We start from the raw sequence: 21,817 nt of genomic DNA, 5'->3' as shown, positions 1-21,817 counted from the left end.
GAAACGATATGCAGGCAGCTGATGAAATGAGGCTCTAGTAATGGTGCAGGGTCAGAGAAGGAGACTCAGATGTCAAAGTCACTCAAATGCTAGTGGTCCTTAAAACGTCCTGAAAGGATGAGGTTCCCAAGGATGTGGAACTAGAGAGTTAGAAACAGAAGCTCAAGGGATGTACCCCAGAAAGCATCTTGGTGAAAAGAATGGGACCAAGGTGCAGAAAAACGGCATTTCAGAGATGGGAATTCCCGCCCAAAGTGGAAACATGGACAGTTTGAAAGGAAGCAAGAAGACGCCAATTGCGAGAAGCCTCAAAGGGGGAATACGTGTGAAAGGCATTGCTCAAGAAGTAGGAAGGAGGAGGTGAGAACCAGGGTCTAGGACCACAGCGAGAGGACAAAGTGGGGGAGGGTTTAGTGTAGGGACCTGAATTCCTCAAGATGCTGCCAGTCTTCTCAGTAAAATCAAGTGGTGTCTTCTGTTTTCATCTCCTAGAGCTTCTGTAACAAATCATCACAGACTGGGTAGCTTCACACAACAGCGATTTATTCTCTCACACTTTTGGAGTTGTTTCCTTCAGGAAGCTCTGAAGGAAAATTAGTGTCATGACTCTCTCCTGGTTTCTGGCGGTTGCTGGCGGCCCTTGCAGTCCTTGGCTTGTGGCAGCATAAGTCCATCTCTGTCGTCACATGGCCTTCTCCGAGTGTCTCTCTTTGTCTCCACATGACCATATAAGAACACCAGCCATTGGATTTAGGTTCCACCTTAATCAAGTAGGACCTCATCTTAACTAATTACTTCTGCAAAGACCCTATTTCCAAAAGATCACATTCAGCCAAATAGAGGCTCCCCAAGGAAGACCAAAGGTGGACAGAAGGGGCTGGGGAGGTGAAGACTGGCCCTTGGAGGCTTTGAGATTTGAAAGAAGGTGTTTTGCAATACTGAATCAAAGAGTATGCCAGGAAATTGGAGAAGGGGGAGTTCTATAACTGGACATGGTGCTGAGGGGGAGAGCATGGAACTCCAGACCACAGGACTAAGATAAAGGGTGCTAGGCCTTTAGAGCTAATTCAAATGGCCTCACTTTATAGGTGAGGTCACCAAGGCCCAGCAAGATGGGACTCCAGGCCAAACATCATTTGCTCTTTGGCTCTGCAGCAGCTCCCTGCCACATGGGGATAAGAGCCTGGGTCCTGAGCTGATAGCTGGGATGCTCCCTGAGAATAAATTAAAGCTCTAGGAGGCTGGGGGGGAATGGTGAGAGAAAGTGTGAGAATCAAACATGATGGCCCAATAGGCTAGAGACAGATATAAGTGAAGAGTATTTTTAGAAAAAATAACTAAAACAAGAAACACACTAAAGGAGGTCAAGTAATTTACCCAAAGTCACCCCAGCTTTCCCAGACTCAAACCCAGATGTGCCTACTTCCAGATCCTGGGCTTCTAATCTCATAACTGGGTTTGAGGTTAACAAGTGAAGTTCTCAACCAGAATAAAAGGAGCTTGGTTAGGCCTTGAGATAGATTAGGCTGTGGATTATGTGTGGGTCTGCTGGCAGTTAGCATCTTGGTGGCTAAGATTAAGTGGCAGGATTCACATAATCAAAAGGTGGTTATAAGGTTGATGTGAGTGGAGCATGTGCTGTGGGACAAGTGGATGAAAGGCCAGTTTGTTGCCAGTGTTAATAAAATGTTTTATTATGCTGTAGTGACTCATTTGCTTCCCAGTGATTGAGTAAAATGAACATGGAAATTGTCAGGCCTGTGCTTTCTTAAAGATTTATCAACATTTCCTCTGATTTGTCTCAGGCTTACAGGATAAATCGCTTAGAGAAACCAGATGCTGTTTGGCTCAGGAGGAGCCCTTGGGTTTCTCCCTCCTTTCTGCGTGGATATGGAAATTCACTCAGAGGTTCTGTATTTGTAGCAGAGATAAAGTTCATTTGGAAATCCCCGTAGTTCTGCAGGAAAATAGAGGTTCCCAAGGTGTTCTTCAGGGAAGAAAATAAGACCCTATATTTTAGGCTTGCGTTTCTGAATTACTCTCAGAAGGCCATAGGCAGAGAGACAAAACAAATTGAATTTCAGCTATCTTGCCATTTAATAGAGGCTCATCCATTCTGTTTCCAAGACAAGTGATCAGCATTTCATATTTCACCAAAATTCTGCCAAAGTCTGCTGGTCGTGGCTCACAATTTAAGAAAACTGTCTGCATGTGTTTTTCAATCCTTTAACATTGGCTTCCTGTAATTTAGGACCTAGCCTCATTTGCAATTTGAGTCAAATATTGTTAAAATATTGTTATGTAGAAATTTTGTTTTTTGGATTACTTTTAGTCTCTGTGCCAAAAAATGTAGCTGACTTTTCTCTCTCTTTCCTTTTTATAGCTTGTTGGAAAGGTGAGTGTTCTTACTATTACTTGCTGAAATAATTAGTGTTCTGACAATACCAGTTTGAAAGAAACCCTTACTCCCATGGGAAGGACTTCATTCTATGCAACACTGATATCTTTTGATTTTGACTATAACTGCTAATGTTATTGTTTGTGTTTCAGCCTGATTGTAAAACGTGATCCCCTGTCCCTCCACATTATCGTTCTTTCTACATCCTGTCACAGTTTACAACTCAATTTCGTCACAACATGGGCTCTGTGTTCCTGGGAAATTCGATGAACAGGGTTCTCTCTGACTCATCCACATTCTGTTTCTCTGTTTGCTACTGACCCTGTTGGCCCTGGCTTCTTGGAGGCACTACTTTTCCTTTCTTCTCTCTGACCCACATTCGTACCTTTAAAAACCTGAGTGTCAACCACTTATAAATCTTACTCTGCCCCTGGATAGTCTTCCAGGGGCTATTCTGTAGTCAGTGTTGCATGGTGCCTTAGATCCTTCCAATGGCATGGCTACTGAAGTCAGTTATGTCAACTTCAAGAGCTCCTGGTCTCCTTGAGGCCTGTTGCAGTAGACCCTCTGGGTCTTTGAGCCTGTCCTAGTATTTGGAGTCATTCACTTTAATGCCTTGCACATGGTAAGTGCTCAATAAAACATCACACAGTTTTTAATTAAATGGATCTGGTACCTGCTGGGCACTGGACGTAGGAAAAAAATCAAAAGCAATAGCTTAGGTTCCTGCCATCCAGGAGAACCTGAGATGATAGCTCATCTCAAAGATTTTTTTCCACCACTTCACCCATAATTTTTAGAAAAGAGCTAAGAAATAAGCAATACTTCATTTTTCTTATTTTACTGTTCTTTATTAGCTTTCCCAGTTTTAAATTTCTTCCAAGTAAAATTCCTAGATTTTAAAAACGTCTCCAAATCAACATTTCCTCTCCAATTTCTATTACTGAAAACAGTGGTTGGACTAGAGGATACTTTGAAATTTAGCCTATGTAGATGGGGTTGCTTTTTTTTAAGTTCTTTTTTCTCTTTCTGTGTTCAGAGTTTAACAAGAACACTGAAGAGTTAGGTATGATACAGAACGCAGATTCCCTAGAAATCCCTAAAGTTTAGTCATCTTAAGCGTATTAGTGTTGAGTTGGAAACTGTAGACAGTGCCTTGACCCAGCTGCTCCCTCCTGCTGGAAGGGTGTCTGCTGCCCTGGCTTTCATTCCAGGCTGGCTTCCATGAATCCCCAGGATACTGGCTAATGGGAAACAGCCTCTTTGTCCTCTGAAACCTTATTCAGAGTAACAATCACTTTTTTACCCTATACTATAATGATCCTCTGCAAATGTAAGCTTCTTGAGGCTTCCCTGCACTTGGTTCATCTCTGCATAGATCTTGCAGTGTGTGTCACCCTCTGTGTCATATGATGAATATTCGATATGTGTTGCCAAAGTGGATGAAAATGTTCCAACTGACTTCAACATTCTTAATAGATCATTTCTGAAGATTTTTGCGAGGAGTAGGTTAGCAAAATCCTCAATAAACTTTAATTTTCTTTTTTTAAATTTGCATACAGTAAATTACCCTTTTTTGTTTGTGTACAGTTCTGAATTTTTACACTTGCATAGATTTAAGTAACCACTAAAACAATCAGGATACTGAACAGTTCCATCAGCCAAAAAATTCCCTGCCATTTCCTTTTAAATGGCAGATTGATTGTGGGCCGTGAAGCCTGAGTATTAGACAAGTATTAATGCTCTACGTTTATATAAAATCCTTCAAGTTTACAAAACAGCTTACTTTTTTTCCTTTGCATGTGAGTCCCTCTCGTTGTAGAACTGGATGAAACACTTGACATTTTCCTAGACCTCACTGGGAGCCTCACTGGAGCAAAAAGTGTGAGAGAAGCTTTTGACACAGTGAAATAACTTAATTCTCCTGTTTTTCATTTTTGTAGAAAAGTGTCCAGTGTATCCAACAGAACTGGTATTTGCCCTAGACCAGTCCTCCGGCATCACAGAACAGAGATTTAATGAAACAAGAAACATCCTCACTTCCATTGTCAATGACCTTAACATCAGGGAAAATAATTGCCCTGTGGGAGCAAGAGTTTCTGTGGTTTCCTATGACTCAGGCACCAACTATCTCATACGTTGGTCTGACTACCATAGCAAGAAGCAGCTCCTCCATCTTCTTTCCCAAATAAAATATCAAATCCCAACAAAGGCTCGGGACATTGGGAATGCCATGAGGTTTGTGGCCCGGAACATTTTCAAGCGGACGCATGCAGGAGCCAATGCAAGGAGGGTTGCTGTGTTTTTTAGCAATGGCGAAGCAGCCAGTAGATCACCCATCATCACAGCCACCATGGAGTTCAGTGCCCTCGATATCAGTCCAGTGGTCTTTGCTTTCAACGAACGGGTTTCCCTTGATGAAGCTTTTGGGGTAAGAACTTCTTTTGCCAACTTCTTAATTTTTAAGGTAGTGGCATTGGTAGGGCAGGATGGCAGTGGTGGGGATTTGGGGGAGACGTGACCTCTTGAGCACTTTGGCAGCATACACAGCTGTTTTATTCCCAGTGTCCATGAAATCCAATAACAGCTGTCAATAATAGTGGCAGCCACATTTGTTCAGCTCCTGCCATGTGCCAAGCGCTGGCCCAAGAGCTTTACATCCATATTCATATATCCTCAAGTCCTCTGAAGTGAATGCAGTTATTATCTCCATTTTACAGATGAGCAAACTGAGACCCACAGAGTTCAAATGACTTATCCAGTTTTGTACACCTAGGAAGTAGCTAAATGAAGATTCAAACTCAGATCTGCCTGATATAAAGAACCCTGAGTGTCATTCTCTACCAGCTCTCTGCTGACCTGGGGTTTCTCACATTTCTCTTATGCAGACTGTATCTCATTGAATGGGTAGTCTTAACCTGTGATCGATGAAGTTAAGGGAATCTTTGAACCTGGAGTTGTGCAAAACATTTGATATGTGTGAACATTTGTCCCCAAAGAGTTTCTGTTGCTCTTAGAGCCACAGATTCTCAGTGATCTTTATTAGAGAAGTTCCAGGTTTGTAGAACAATTAAGCACAAAATACAGGATTCCTCCCATGCCACCACCAACACCTTGTATTGGTATGGAATATTTGTTACAATTAATAATAGCACTTTTTTATAAGGTACTATTAACTGTAGTCCATGGTTTAACTTATGGTTCACTGTGTAGTGTGGTTCCAAGTTTCTTTAAATTATTATTCTGTTATACAATCTAACATTTCCCCTTTTAATCATATTCAGATATATATTTCAGTGCTATTAATTATATTCACAATGTCGTACTACCATCACCACCATCTGTTACTAAAACATTTCAATCATTCCAAGTAGGAACCCTGTATATTTAAAGCCTTACTTTCCCATTATCCCCTGGTGAACCATATTCTAGATGCTAGCTCTATGATTTTGCTTATTCTAATTATTTCAAATAAGTGAAAACGCACAATATTTCTCCTTTTGTGTTTGGCTTATTTCACTCAACAAGTTTTTCAAGGTTCATCCATGTTGTCCCATGTATCAGGACTTCATTCCTTTTAATGGCTGAATAATATTCCACTGTATGTATATACCACAAAATATTTATCTGTTTGTCAGTTGATGGATACTTGGGTTGCTTCCTTCTTTTGGCAATTGTGAATAATACCACTATGAACATACATGTGAAAATCTCTGTTTGAGTCCCTGCTTTCAATTATTTGGGATAAATGCCTTGTAGTGAGATTGCTGGGTCATATGGTAGTTCTATACTTAGCTTTCTGAGGAACTGCCAAACTCATCCACAGTGGCTGCACCATTTTACATTGCCACCAGCAATGAATGACTGTTCCTATTTCTCCAACACTTGTTATTTTCCATTTTTAAAATAGAAGCCATTCTGATGGGTGTGAAATGGTATCTCATTGTGGTTTTGATTTGCATTTCCCTGATGGATAATGATACTGAGCATTATTTCATGTTCTTTCTGGACATTTGTATATCTTCTTTGGAGAAATGTCTATTTAAGTCTTTTGCCCAATTTTAAATTGGGTTTGTCTTTTTGTTGTTAGAGTGAAAGATTTTTCTATACGTTCTGGATTTTAAACCTTTATCAGATATATGGTTTCCAAATATTTTCTCGCATTGGTAAGGTTGTCATTTTACTTTCATGATAAAGTCTTTTGAGCCCAATTTTTAAGTATTTTGATGAAGCACCATTTTTCTATTCTTTCTTTTGTTGCTTGTGCTTCAGGTGTAAATTCTAAGGAAATACTGCCAAACATAAGGTCCTGAAGATGCTTCCCTATGTTTTCTTCTAGGAGTTTGGTAGTTCTGCCTCATATTTAGGTCTTTGATCTATTTTGAGTTGAATTTTGGATGAGATGTGAAGTAGGGAGCCTCTTCCCTGTTTTTGTGCAGATAGAGATCCAGTTTTCCCAGGACCATTTGTTGAAGATACTGTTCTTTCCCAACAGAGTGGTCTTTGCCACCTTGTCAAAAATCGCTTGGCCATAAACGTGAAGGTTGATTTCTGAGCTCTCAATTTGAATCCTTTGGTCTATTTGTCTGTCCTTGTGCCAATACCATGCCATGATTACTGTGGCTTTGTAATAAGTTTTAAGATCAGGAACCATGAGTCCTCCTTCATTCTTCTTTTTCAAGATGGCTTTAGCTATTCAGAGCCCTTTATCTTTCCATATAAATTAAAAGATTGAGATTGCTTTGAATCTATAAATTGCTTTGAGTAGCCTTGACTTCTTAATGATATTTAGTTTTCCAATCCATGAACATGAAATGTCCTTCCATATATTTAGGTCTCTTCTTTGGTTTCTTTTAGCAATGTTTTGTAGTTTTCTGTGTACAAGTTGTTTAAATCCTTAGTTGAATTTATTCCTGGATATTTGATTCTTTTAGCTGTTATTGTGAATGGAAGTTTTTTCTTGATTTCTTTTTCTGGTAGTTCATTGTTTGTATATATAAACACTACTGATTTGGAGGGTTGAGCTTGTACCCTGCCACTTTGCTGAATTCATTTACTAGTTTCAGGAGCGTTTTTGTAGATTTTTCAGGCTTTTCTGTATGTAGGATCATGTCATCCACAAATAGGGAAAGTGTTACTTCTTCCTTTTCAATTTGGATGCTTTTCTCTTTCTTTTTCTTGCCTGATTGCTCCAGCAAGAATTTCCAGTACAATATTGAATAACAGTGGTAACAGTGGGCAACCTTGTCTTGTTCCTCATTCTTAGAAAACTTTCAGTTTTTCACCATTATGTAGGATGTTGGGTGTAGTTTTTCATATATGCCCTTTATCATATCCTTCTATTCCTAGTATTCTTAGTATTTTTATCAAGAAAGGATGATGCTGGATTTTGTCAACTGCCTTTTCTTCAACAATTGAGATTATCATGTGTTGTCTTCATTCATTGTGTTAATGTGGTGTATTGCATTAACTGATTTTCTTATGTTGAACCACCCTTGTGTACCAGGGATAAATCCCATTTGATCATGATGTATAATTCTTTTAATACGCTGTTGGATTTGGTTTGCTAATATTTTGTCGGGGATTTTTGCATCTATATTCATAAGAGCTATTGGTCTGTAGTTTACTTTTCTTATGGTATTTTTATCTGGCTTTGGTATGAGGATGATGTTGGTCTCATAGAATGAATTAGGGAGTGTTCCCTCCTGTTCAGGTTTTCAGAAGAGATTGAGTAGAGTTGGAATTAAGTCTTCTTGGAATGTTTGGTAGATATTTTAGTTTCCTAGGCTGCTCCAAGCAAATACCATGAAATAGATTGGTTTAAACAATGGGAATTTATTAGCTTACAGGTTTGAGGCCATGAAAATGTCCAAATCAAGGTATCATCAGTGCGATGCTTGTTTTTCCAAAAGCTGGCTGCCAGTGATCCTTGTCTCCTCTGCAACATGGCGAGACACCTAGTGGTAAATGCTGGCTTCTCCCTTCTCTTCTGTGTTTCATTGCTGTCACCTTCTTGCTTCCATGGCTTTCTCTCCCCTCCCTCTGTATTTCATTCTCTTATAAAGGTTTCCAATAATAGGATTAAGACGCATCCTGAATGAGGTGGGTCACACCTTAACTGAAGTAACCTCTTCATAAGGTCCTACTTACAATTGGTTGAACCTACAAGAATGGATTAGATTTAAGCACATGTTTTTCTGGGATACATATAGCTTCAAACCACCTCAGTAGAATTCCTTTGTGAAGCCATTTGGTCCTGGGATTTTCTTTGTTAGGAGATTTTTGATTACTTATTCAATCTCTTTATTAGCAATTGGTTTGTTGAAATTTTCTATTCTTGAGTCAATGTATATAGATAGTTTTTGTGTTTCTAAGGATTTGTCCATTTCGTCAAGATTACCTAATTTATTGGTGTACAGTTGTTCACAGTGTTCTCTTATAGCCCTTTTTATTTCAGCAGAGTCAGTAGTAATGTTCCCCTTTTCATTTCTGATTTTCATTATTTATTTCCTCTTTCTCTTTTTCCTTGTCAGTCTAGTGAAAGGTTTGTCAATTTTATTGATCTTTTCAGAGAACCAGCTTTTGGTTTTGTGGTTTCTCTCTTGTTTTTTTTTTTCTCTCTCTTTATTTCATTTATCTCCACTCTAATCTTTATTACCTTCCTTCTCACTTTGGGTTTAGTTTGCCATTCTTTTTCTACTTCTTCCAGTTTTGAGGTTAGGTTTTTTGATTTGAAGTCATTCTTTTTTTAATGTAAGCATTTAGAACTATAAATTTCTCTCAACAATGCCTTTACAGTTTTTTTATTTATATCATATTTTACTTTTTGATGTTTTTAAAAATTCTAAATTCTTGACAAGCATCTCTGAGCAATACAAAAACATTGCCCATATTCAGAAAATCCACAAAAGCAAAAGAATTTTATGCAAGCCAGGACAAGCTTACAGTGTTTGCAGAGTAGCAACTTTACATTATCTGATTCCAGTGGTTGGGATTAAAAAGATATTAAGGCTATGCAAATATGAGCAGAGTATGTAGAATAGACCAGTGACTTCATTTTACTACATCTTTAGTTACCTGCATCACAGTATTAAAATTAAAAGCATTTTAACATCAAACATTAGAATTGTTTTTTCTCTTTGTTCTAGTTGTTTTTATTGTGATAAAAGTCAGTTTTATTGAGATATATTCATATACCATAGAATCATCCACAGTGCATAATCAACTGTCAACAGTCCCATCATATAGTGCCTTTACAGTTTTTATATGTTGCATTTTCATTTTCATTCACCTCAAGTTGGTTCCCAATTTCGTTTCTGATTTCCTCTTTAACCCATTGGTTGTTTAAGATTATGTTGTTTAATTTCCACATATTTGTGAATTTTCCATTTCTCCCTCAGTTAGCTTCATTCCATTGTGGTTGGAGAACATACATTGTATAATTTCAATATTTTTGAATTTATTGAGTCTTGTTCTGTGACCTGACATATGGTCTATACTGGAAAATGATCCATGTGCACTTGAGAAGAATGTGTATTCTGTTTTCATTGGGTGCAGAGTTCTATATGTGTCTGTTAGGTCTAGTTGGTTTAGTGTATCATTCACGTGCTTTACTTCCTTACTGATCTTCTGACTAGATGTTCTATCCATTATTGAGAGTGATGTGTTAAATTCTCCCACTATTAATGTAAAACAGTCAATTTCTCCCTTCAAATCTGTCAGTGTTTGCTTCATATATTTGGGGGCTCTGCTGTTAGGGTACATATATATTTATAATTGTTACGTCTTCTTGTTGAATTGTCCCCTTTATCATATTATGATCATATTTGTCCCTTCTTCCAACCCAGCTTTTGAAGGGCTTGAGTCGATGCAGCCCTAAGACTAAAGAACATGCCAGGCACAGAGTGGGACATGTAAGGTAGACTTAGGACTTACGGACAGGAAAGAGTTCTTCCTGGCTGTGGCCAGCCAGAAAATGGAATTAGCACTCTGCACGGGTGGGGAGTGCAAAGGGCAGCTCATAAGAATTTAGGACAAAGACATTCCATAAGGCGTGAGAACAGAGTATCAGCAGTTTTGTGGCACAAAAGTTTGGAGGTTTGTTATCAACAGTGATCAGGGGAGGGGAGTTTCAATGCTGTTTACCAGGACTTTCTTCTGTCATTTTCCTATTTAGTCTTTGTATGTCTTATATCTTTTTTGCCCCTCAGTTCTTTTGTTAGTGCCTACTTTTTATATTTGTTTGTTTTGTGTGTGTGTGTTGTACCATACTGAGTGCCTTCTCTTTTCTATCTGGATATATTCTTCATCTGTTTCCCTTGTGGTTACCATGGGGTCAAAATCTAACATGTTAAATACACAACAATCATATTTGATTTGATACCAACTTAACTTCAATAGCATACATGTATGCTTTTCTATACCCCTGTCCCCCCACCTTTTTTTGTTGTACTTATTACCACTTTTATCTTTGTACATTGTATGTCCAAAACCATAGATCTATCATTATTTATGCATTTAGATTTAGCACCTATGGGAAGTAAGAAGTGGAGTTACATAACCAACAATATACTGCGATAATACTGGCATTTATATTTACCAAAATGGTTACCTTCATCACAGGCTCAGGCCAACAACCTTGCAGTTACCCACAACTCCTTACCTTCTCTCATGTTAAAAATCTTTACCTTTAGTATATATATTTAGTATTATATATAGAGTGTGTGTGTGTGTGTGTATATGTAATACATGATATATATCCAGAATTTGACTGCTTCTTACCACCTTCACTCTTTTTTTTTTTTTATTAAATTCAGTTCCATTGAAACACATTCACACACGATACAAAATCATCCATGACACACAATCCACTGTCCACAGCACGACAACACAACCATGCGTCCATCACCACAATCCACCTCCGAACATCTTCCCTACATCAGAAAGAACCAGAACAAGAATTAAAAATAAAAGTGAAAAAAGAACACCCAGATCATCCCCCCATCCCACCCCACCTGTCCCTTAGTTTTTATCCCCATTCCTCCACTCATCCATACGCTAGATAAAGGAGGTGTGATCCACAAGGCCTTCACAATCACACTGTCACCCCCTGCAATCCACACCATCATATAATTGTCTTCAGGAGTCCAGACCGCTGGGCTGGAGTTCACCACCTTCACTCTTGATGCTCTGGTCCAAGCCACCATCATCTGCTGCCTGGACTTTGCGATAGCCTTCTCGTTAGTGTCCTTGCATCCACGACCCACCGCTATGCCTGCCTCAACACAGCAGCCTGACGAACACTATGAAAACCTACGTCCCATCAGGTTGCTCCTCTGCTCAAAACCCTCCAGTGACTCATCATTTCTCTCAGAGTTAAAGCTGATGTCTTTATAATGGCCTGTAAGTCTCTAAATGATCTTCCCCCAAACATTCTTGTTATCTCTCTGACTTTGCTTCCTCTTTTTCTCTTCACTCACCCCATCCTAGGCACACTCTCCTCCCTACTGTTCTTCAATCCAGGCACATACTCTGCTTCCCCAGAGACTTTGCCATAACTATTCCCTGTGCCTGAGACACTCTTCCCTCCCTTCCCTGTTTGAGTTTTTGCTTAAATGGCATTTTCTTAGTAGGCTTGTCTTAGTTTGCTAATGCTGCAGAATGCAAAACACCAGAGATGGATAGGCTTTTATAAAACGGGGGTTTATTTCACTACACAGTTACAGTCTTAAGGCCACAAAGCATCCAAGGTAACACCTCAGCAATCGGGTACCTTCACCGGAGGATGGCCAATGGCGTCTGGAAAACCATTGTTAGCTGGGAAGGCAGCTGGCGTCTGCTCCAAAGCTCCGGCCTCAAAACGGCTTTCTCCCAGGACGTTCCTCTCTAGCAAGCTTGCTTCTCTTCAAAACATCACTCCCAGCTGCACTCTCTTAGTCTCCTCTCTCTGAGTCAGCTCATTTATATAGCTCCACTGATCAAGGCCCACCCCGAATGGGTGGGGCCATGCCTCCATGGGAACATCTCATCAAAATGATCATTACCCACAGCTGAGTAGGGCACATTCCAAGCAAATCTAGCCAGCACCAAAAACATCTGCCCCACACAAGACCACAAAGATAATGGCATTTGGGGGACACAATACACTCAAACCGGCACAAGGCTGTACTTAAAATTTCACTCCCAGCCCTTGATATCACTATTACCCTGTGTTCCAGTTTGCTAATGCTGCCATTATGCAAAATACCAGAAATGCATTGGCTTTTATAAAGGGGGTTCCTTTGATTACAGATTTACAGTCCTAAGACCATTAAGTTGTCCAAACTAAGGCATCAACAAGAGGATACTTTCACTGAAGAATGGCTGATGGTGTCTGGAACAACTCTGTCAGCTGGGAAGGCACATGGCTGGCATCCACTGTTCCTTTGTTCCTGGGTTGCATTTCAAAATGACATTCTCCAGAATGTCTCTGGGTCTCTTTTAGATCCTCTGCAGCAAACTCTGGGCTTCATTTTTTAGCTTAGCATTTCCAAACATCCTTCTGTCCACATCTCCATGCATTTCTAAGCATCAGCAAGCATCGGGGTCTCTCTTAGCTGTTCTGAGCTCCTTCTGACTATGAGCTCTCTTATAGGACTCCAGTGATTTAATTAAGAGCTACCTTGAACGGTCGGGGTCCATATCTCCATGGAAGTAATTTAATCAGTCTGTCTCCACAAGATTGCATTAAAGAGTATGTCTTTTGGGGGAACATAATATATTCAAACCGGCACGCCCTGCTTTATTTTTGTTATTTTATTTATCACTTCCCAGCATACTAGATAATTTACTTATTTATTATGTTTATTGTATATCTCTCCCCACTAGAATGTAAGGTAGAGATTTGTCTGTTTTGTTCATTTCTGTATCCCCAGCACCTAGAACAGTGCCTGTAGCATTACAGGCATTCAGTAAATGTTTGTTGAATGAATGAGAGAATGAAGAGCAAATGGTATGTTCCTGTGAATAAATTTCTTTGGCTTATCAAGTCAGCATTTAGTTTTTACATGAGGAACCAACAAGGCTAAATGCAAAATAATACCCAAAGCACCTAATTTCATAAAAATTAAGAGAAAAAGAATGTAGTAAATATGTTCTAACCATAAGGCTGGAATGATTATAAATATTCCCAAATGCTCACTCAGCACTTTACAGAAAAGCCAAAAGTCTGGATGTTCTAACTCCCTAAATACCCATGAGAGAAAGAGAAAAAGAATGAGCTTCTTTGTATATTGACAGACACTCTCAGGACCACCAGGGAGTGATAACTTTCTTTCATTGCAATAAAAGTGCCTTCCTTTCATGGTGCCTTGAACAGAGTAAATAAATAAATAGTTATTGATTCACTGAATGAATGAATGAATGCATGCATACTATATACATTTTCTATCAGTGAGTATTAAAGCAAAAATGTAATCAAGAAACAGATGAAATCAGGCAGTGTTCTACCAAGAATTTTGGAATAGACTGTATCTTCTATTGTCTTTTGAAATAGACTTTTATTTGGAATTTGTAATTAGGAAGGTTTACTTAACATCTGAAAGATGTACCTTCTTCTGGACAATGTGATTGGGTTGGAAATAGGTGCGATCACTACTTAAAGAGGCCAAAGGAAACTTGTGAATGTAAAATTTCTGCAGGGCTCAATTTCCAGTGTTGTACATTCAGAAGCATGTAAAGATTCCACGCATAATTGCAAGCTTGAAAATAAGAGTCAGGATTTTAATTCTCACCTTAGTGAGTGAATCTGGTCAGGTTGTCTTACAGCATTTTCTCATTGTAAAATGGGAATGTTGATACCTGTTCTAATTACTTCTTTGGGGTATATGCAGGATAAAAGGGAGATAGTACAGTAAACCGACCCTGAATAGAGCAAAGGCCTGTAATGGAAGGAAATGGTGATTAGTTGGGTGTTTTACAAAGTAATTTTTAAAGGAGGTACACAATGGGTTCCTGCTCATCATTAAAGAAAAGGAGCAAACAAGCATACTTGTTTTTTTTCAATGCAGTTTGACAACACTGGAACATTTCAGGTGATTCCAGTTCCTTCAAATGGGGAATATGAACCATTAGAAAGACTTCGGCGCTGTACGCTTTGCTATGGTAAGACCCACAAGAAGAATATAATTGTATTAAAAAGCGTAAGTGCCTTCTGGGTGAATTATTGGATCTGGTTTTGCAGAGATTTTTATTTTTGATTGTAGGTTCTGTCTTCAATTTTCTGGTTTTCCAAAACCCCTAGGTCAGGGTTTCAATCCTGTAATGTTTGGAGTTTCCTTAGAATGTAGAAATGTAGTCTTTCTTGGGAACAGTTTGGTAGTTTGCATCAAAAGCCTGTAAAATATTGAAATTATTTTCTAAATGAGTTTGTACATGACTTGTAGACTTCAGATATACATGCTACATCCGCTTTATGCTTTCGCCAGTGTCAACATAGAAATAACAAATTAACCTGCAAGATGATAAAGGCATTTATTTGGGGTCTTAGATTTACTATTCGGGTAGCACAGATTCAGGTCCCATCTTGGCATTTTCAGGCAGAGTTTTTAAAGGAAAAGAACATTATACGAGTTGTTTGTGGTTGATGGATATTTGGAGTACTCTAATCGTCCTTCAGTTTAGATAGTTAAATGAGTTCTTGATCTTGTGGTTTGTTTATGGTGTCCGGATATCCTTAGAGTTCTGAGGAATACTATTGCTTGAAGCTTTGCATACTTTGGCAATTTGTGATATCTGGCTGATATTTGCCAAGAGTAACCTCCAGAATGGCTTCCCAATTCCATTTTAAACCCCTTAGCCATAGAAGCTATATTTTGTTTCATTTCTTTTAACAACAAAGACTTTCCCAGATTGTCTGCTAGTGCCCAAAGAAATATTGAGATATTGAAAACTTGTCATTAGCTTAAATGATTGAGATTAGAGATATATTGATCAGATTATTATTAATTCTTGGCAATTAGTCACTGAATCACTTGAAGATCTCAAACAACAGTGCTGACATTGAACCAATAATGAATCTCTCTGTATGTTTTCAGATAAATGTTTTCCAAATGTTTGTGCTGGAGAGATTTATTTACCTGACAATGCATACATGGATGTAGCCTTCCTCTTAGATAATTCTCGGAATGTAGCAAGTGATGAGTTTAAGGCCATGAAAACCTTGGTGAGCTCAGTGCTTGAAAACTTCAACATTGCTTCAGACCCTTTAACCTCAGACTCTGGTGATAGGATTGCCTTGTTGAGCTATTCTCCTTGGGATATTTCTGGAAAGAAGGGTTCAGTGAAAACAGAGTTTGACTTTACAACTTATGGCAACCAAATCCTAATGGAGAGACACATCCAGAATTCCCAACAGCTAAATGGAGAAGCTGTTATTGGCCATGCCCTACTGTGGATCATGGAGAATCTCTTCTCAGGAACAACCAACCTAAGAAAACACAAGGTCATTTTTGTGGTCTCAGCTGGAGAAAACCATGAGGGAAAGGAATTCTTAAAGAAGATGGCTCTGAGAGCCAAGTGCCAAGGCTATGTCATATTTGTGATTTCCCTGGGCTCTACACAAAAGGATGACATAGAAGAATTAGCCAGCCACCCACTTGATCACCATCTGATACAGCTTGGGAGAATTCATAAACCAGATCTGGATTATATTGTGAAGTTTATTAAGCCATTCATATACTCAATCAGACGTAAGTCATCATGTAGTTGCTCCTCCTTATTTCAATAAGAAGTTAGTATTTGTTAACAGTGTTGATAATTTAACATATGTTTTGTTCTGAAAATAATACACATACATGAATTCGATGGTGAAATGGGGCAGGGATGGCGCATATCCTGGTCATACCCTATTTAAACCCTGGTCATGATGTGGTAAGACCTTTTTCATGGTAGAGTCCCTTGGCCAAAATCTCAGCACTAGAAAGCAGGGTGCCTGGGGTCTCCTGAACTACACTCTTTCTTAGAGAGTTCTTATTTGGTCTCTAGGATAAGCAGATGAGCATTTAAATACAATTTCTACTTGCCTCATTTCCAACTTTGGCACATGCTAGAGATCTGTGTGAGGGTATAAAGATGGCACAGTCCTGTGATCCTCCCAAAGAGACTGAGCTTACAAATCACTTTGTAATGCTGTTATAATGTGGGTCAGATTCAGTATGTTTCAAATGGAACCTGAGGTATTCTGCATTTCTAACAGACTCCCCAGTGATGCCAAAGCTGCTGTCCATAGACCACACATTGAGTAGAAAGGCTCTAGGCCAGTATAACACAAAGTAGCATCTGTGGATGGATGTCAGTTCACAAACTGTTTATTACTGATCTGTGGAGAGATAAGTTCAGAAATTGAAAGTAAGCATATAGAAACTTTTAAAGCAATTTGCCATTGCTATAACATTCGAATGCAAGATCATTGGACTCTATTCCATTGAACAGGATATAGATCCAAATATCAGTTTACAAAGGTAATAAAAATAGCTTGTCCTTCACCACATAAATGTTGAGAAACACTCTTCTAGAGTAAGTGATTCTTAACTGGGGTCAATTTCCCCTTCAGGGGACACCTGGCAATGTCTGGAGACAGTTTCAGTGTCATAACTGGGGACTGCTATCAGCATCAAATTGATACTGCTAAATGTCCTACAATTCCCGCGTCAGTCCCCCACCAATTCAAAATGTCAATAGTACTGAGGTTGGAAAACTCTGCTCTAGAGGAGCCCACAGAATCAGAGCTGAAGCTGTTCTTTCTGGGAGTCTGATAGGTTTAGAGCTAGATTCTGCTGGAACCAATTGCCCTCGTGGGAACTCTACTGTATTTCTTTAAATCTTAGATGCCCTCAGATGTAAACTGCACCATTATTTTATGTAGAAAGGAAGAAAAACTGCTTCCAAAGAATCTTGTTACAAGCTTTCCTATTAGAGTTTTTATTTTATAGCAATTGAAAGAGCTCTTTTGGACTTAGGCTACCATATGTGACTCTTGTGCACACATTAAAAAGGAAGATTTTTGTGAAATAGACAGGCTAAGGCATTCCTAAAACCTCTTCTTATTCAGAATTGACTCCTTTGGGCTACTCTTTGACTCAATCTTATCAACATCCACCTTTTTCCCATGTAATATTGTTCTTTCATCAAGTTTTCTGATGATGCAGTGTTTTTTAAGACTATAAAATAACTCAAAACTGGTGATACTGGCTTTGCAAATATGTAGAGCTAGCTTGCTTTTGACTCCAAACTGAGGAATATTGTTCAGCACATCTGATTCACAGCCTCCCCACAACGCCTAGTTTGTAGGGGTTAAAAGACTCCCCACTAATACTTCTGAGATTTTTTTCTAAACTGCTAACCCCAGTTTGACAAGTTTTGGTGCTGGCACTTCTGCTGCTCCCACATGCACAGGCAATGACAATTACATCACATTTCTTGCCTGGCCAATAGCAAGTGTCAGATGCAATTGATTAGAAGACACATTCTCATTTCTGGGAAATGGGAAAAAGGAGAGAGAAAAAAAGAAAAGCTCATCTAAAATCAGAGAAATGTGGTCATTATAACAACATAGAAGTTCTCTGAGCTATTTTCATGGAGTCTTGAGTCATTCAATGGTCAAAGGCCTTCTTTAATTAAAAATCATTTATTTGCATTAAATGAGGGAAAATTATACACTTTTCAGTATTTCAAAGCTTGAGAAAGGGATAGAGCCATATTATTTATTAAAATCCTTTTTGTGGTTCTTTTCCTCATATGAAAAGAGTGTTAATTGGTGCAGAAGCAAAGAAACAGTCTTGCATAATAAAATATCACTTTTTCTATGTTTGATCCAGTAACATAAGTCTGAGTGAAAAAGCATTAGATAATCAGAATAAAATTTTCTTTAGATTATGTTGGCCTGAGCATGTGGAAATTATGTGTCCCTGCATCACTGCAGGAAATTATGTGTCTTTGCATTAACCTTTAAATAAACAATTGGGGAGCTCCGTTTCCATGACTTCGGTAATTATTTGGCTGTTCAAACTTCCTAAAATCATGTTTTTAATGCTATTCCTAGTTGAAACTGTTTTCACTTCGTCAAATTTTGCTGAAATACTTGAGCTATATTTATTGCTTCAAGAGGGTTCCTGTTGGGGTTCTCTTTACCTAGCAAACACAATTTCCAGTTTAAAACTCTACCTTTGCTCTCTTGATAGGAGAATTCAATCAGTACCCACCACTGATGCTTGAGAATGCCTGTGGACTTATCAATTCAGAAGGAGAGCATAACCAATATGAACTTCTCCAGTGAGTTAGAAAGCTCTTACATTTATGAGACTAATTGACTAAAGTGTGTATAATTTGTTGGTGGCAGATTATTAGGCTGAGGAAGCTAACAAGATTTCTGAATTAAAGGCTCTTCACATATTCCATTTGCTGTAGCAAGTAACAAATCAAACATACTTTCCAGCTTGATGTTTTTATAACATTCTCCTGAGCTTTACTACAATTTTGCCTTTAAAATCACAGTTTCCTCAGAAATTCCTATATTAAAATTTACTCCCGGAATAGAACCCACAGTTTAGCCTCAACCCACCTCAGCCTCACTTCCCAGATCTCTCCACCATGTTCTGGCCACGCCGACTCTTGTCTGCCCCGTGTGAGCTGTCATTTCATTCCTGGGTCTCGGGTCACATTTCCTGGACCCCTTTCTCCTCTTTTCCTCCTGTTGAAACCTACTCATGTTTCATGGCCCAGATTGAGCTGTCACCTCTTTGAAGCCCTTCCTTGTGCTCCCAGTTAAAAGTCCATCATTTTTCCTTCTTTTTACCTTATACCTCTGGGGAGGTACTTACACATCTTGTGTTTTTGAAGGCTGGAGCTGCATATGCCTCCTTGTTTTGTCCTCAAAACATAGCATAAAAAACTTCACCACCTAATTGCACATGGAAATAATTTTCCTTAATATTGTATCTTAAATAGTAATATAAATACTTAAATGACTCTTGAACCTCAAACAGAACAAAAGTGGCCCATCTTGGTTGAGCTCCACTTCTCTGTGTACGTCACCGGGCTTGGATCCCTGGCTCTAGCCTTGTGAAAGCCCATATTTAGGCCCCGTAATTACCTCACTTTTAAAGACTGGAATCAACAAAGATCATTCTCAGAACAGATAAGACCTGTGAGATGCATCCAGAAGCAAAATGGCACGATGAAGGGCCCCCTAGAATACACACAAATACAGGCTCCTCCAATGTCAGATTTCTTTCACATGGTAGTTCAACAGGAAAGTGTATCCAGACTCCATCACCTTCTGGAGGGCAACATGGCATTGATGTCATGTGAAGCAGAGCCTCCAAACCTTGAATAAACTCTAAAGGAAAATAATTCTTTGAAATGCAGACAAAGTATGTTAATGTTAAACATGTTCAAACATAAATCTAGCTACAAATACCATATGCTTAAAGTTCTTCTGCAACTGTTAGACCAAAACAAATTTATACATCAAATCCAAACTTGCTCAATAAAACATAAATTTAAAACACTAGTTTAATGTAGTGGATGATTCTGTTTTGCCTAAATCAAATTCCTGAGAACCACCAAATCATGGTACTGCTGCTTGCTGCAGAGGTACGTGTGTGTTCCAGCTTGCCTACACTGCTGCTTGAGGACTGGATTCCCTACCTCTCATCTTCACCTGCAAATCATCGTGCACACAGAGTATCATACATTTGGCTTTCACTTGGTGTGAATGTATCATCTGTGTATTGTGTCTGATTTTTTTTGTTTCACTCATTAGCCCTCAATAGCTAATGTGCAGTATTGGGTGCCAACATGACAGCAAACACAAATGGAAACACAGACAATGAAATCACATAAAATTGTAATATCAATAAGAAATTGATATTGAATAGGTTTTCTATCATCTAAATAAAACAGAAAATTCTCAAAGTCTCATAGAGAACTCTTGAATGTATAAGAATATAAATTTTAAGAGGCACTGATGTCAGTGGGATATGTTTTGTATACTTCTATGTTTCTCAGGGAAGTTCTTTGTTAATTATATGACTATTTTCTGTAATTTTCATGTCGTTGAAATCAATCTGAGACACAAAGTTTTTCAAACTTTCAAATTGAGTTTCTTGTCATTTATCTAACTCTCTGTGGGAAATCCAACTTGGTTTATACCAAAGTAGTAATCCATAGGTGTTAAGCAGATAGGAGAAAAGGAAGGATAAATGGAAATATTTTTTATCGTTTTTTAAGAAGTTTAACTAATCTTAATGAATTGACTGAAATTAATTTAGAATTTTATCCCAATTGTTTTTCTTTTAAGAAATCAATAATCATGTTAAATTGTTGGTATATTTATTTGCGTGTCCTAAAGTTATCTAGATTCACCTAAAATTTTCCTTTTTTCTTCTAGATTTACTTCTGAGACTGATGAGGTTTCTTCAGGAGAGAACAGCTTCTTTGACGAGGAATTAATTGCTTGGGAAGATTCAACTGTTATGTTGGAGGACAGTGGAAATGACCATTTGGTTTACATTCCAAGCCAAATATTTAAGCCACAGAAATTAATGGTTAAATATGGAAAGGATCAAGAGTTCAAAGAAATGGCAAGTCTCACTTCTGGTAAGAAATGAAAAGTCATGTCAAAAATTTAAAAATAAACTGAATCCTCGTCTTTTAATACTAGGAAAGACTCAAATAAATTAAGGCTGGTATCTAAAGCAACTTTTTTTTTTAAGTTCAAGATGATAGCTACAACTACTGCTTTCATTGAAAATGGACAGATAAATGGTGACAGGCACCACAAAGGAGGTCACCGATATGAGCTCTAAGAAATGTCCCTGATATTCTGCCAAATTTAAGATTTCTCTTGAAACCACAGATTTGAAGATTAGTGTAATATAAAAGGAGGCAATATGGAGAACATCAGAACAAAGGAAGGATTAAAATGACATTTAAAAGTTGGCCCAGACAGTACCCCAGAATTTGTAATTCCACCAGAAGATGTAAGTTTTATTTTGGGGGTAATTAGAGATGAAACAGTATAAACTGCCCCCCTCCCCACCTACTCTATACATTTTAGTAGCAAAGCAATAATGACTTGTCAGAATTTAATAGTTTCAAGCAAATCAGTTATATGGGATTTTGTCTGTATTTTCATTAAAAAGGGTGAAATTCTCAACAGACTATTTATCCATTCCATCTATGCATCTATAGTCTTCCAAGATGCTCATTTTGCCAGAGCTAGCACTTTAAGCATTATGTCGTAAGCATGATGCATATAGTTAGAATGTGCAGGTGTAAAAGAAAAAAGGGCCAATTTCATGCTATAATATTAATTCTTAGTGACATTCTTTGATACATTTTCTTTTCCTTGGATTCAACACTCATGTTCCCACTAGCTCC

The 21,817-nt window shown here is 38.4% G+C and overlaps 1 protein-coding gene across 1 annotated transcript in view; it reads left to right on the top strand.

Annotated features, from left to right (window-relative positions):
• The window catches only part of COL6A5 (collagen type VI alpha 5 chain), a 94,169-nt gene that overhangs the window by 54,130 nt on the left and 18,222 nt on the right, over nucleotides 1-21,817 (top strand). Inside the window, exons 31-36 of the mRNA XM_037845066.1 lie at nucleotides 2,384-2,395; nucleotides 4,342-4,829; nucleotides 14,446-14,539; nucleotides 15,472-16,125; nucleotides 18,616-18,706; nucleotides 20,826-21,034. Coding sequence (XP_037700994.1) covers nucleotides 2,384-2,395; nucleotides 4,342-4,829; nucleotides 14,446-14,539; nucleotides 15,472-16,125; nucleotides 18,616-18,706; nucleotides 20,826-21,034 — 1,548 coding nt within the window. The remainder of the gene's footprint in view (nucleotides 1-2,383; nucleotides 2,396-4,341; nucleotides 4,830-14,445; nucleotides 14,540-15,471; nucleotides 16,126-18,615; nucleotides 18,707-20,825; nucleotides 21,035-21,817) is intronic.

The sequence above is a fragment of the Choloepus didactylus genome, chromosome 1, assembly GCF_015220235.1.
Source record: "Choloepus didactylus isolate mChoDid1 chromosome 1, mChoDid1.pri, whole genome shotgun sequence".
Taxonomy (NCBI): Eukaryota; Metazoa; Chordata; class Mammalia; order Pilosa; family Megalonychidae; genus Choloepus; species Choloepus didactylus.
Note: the sequence above shows the minus strand (reverse complement) of the source record. Positions and strands in the feature narration are given on the sequence as shown.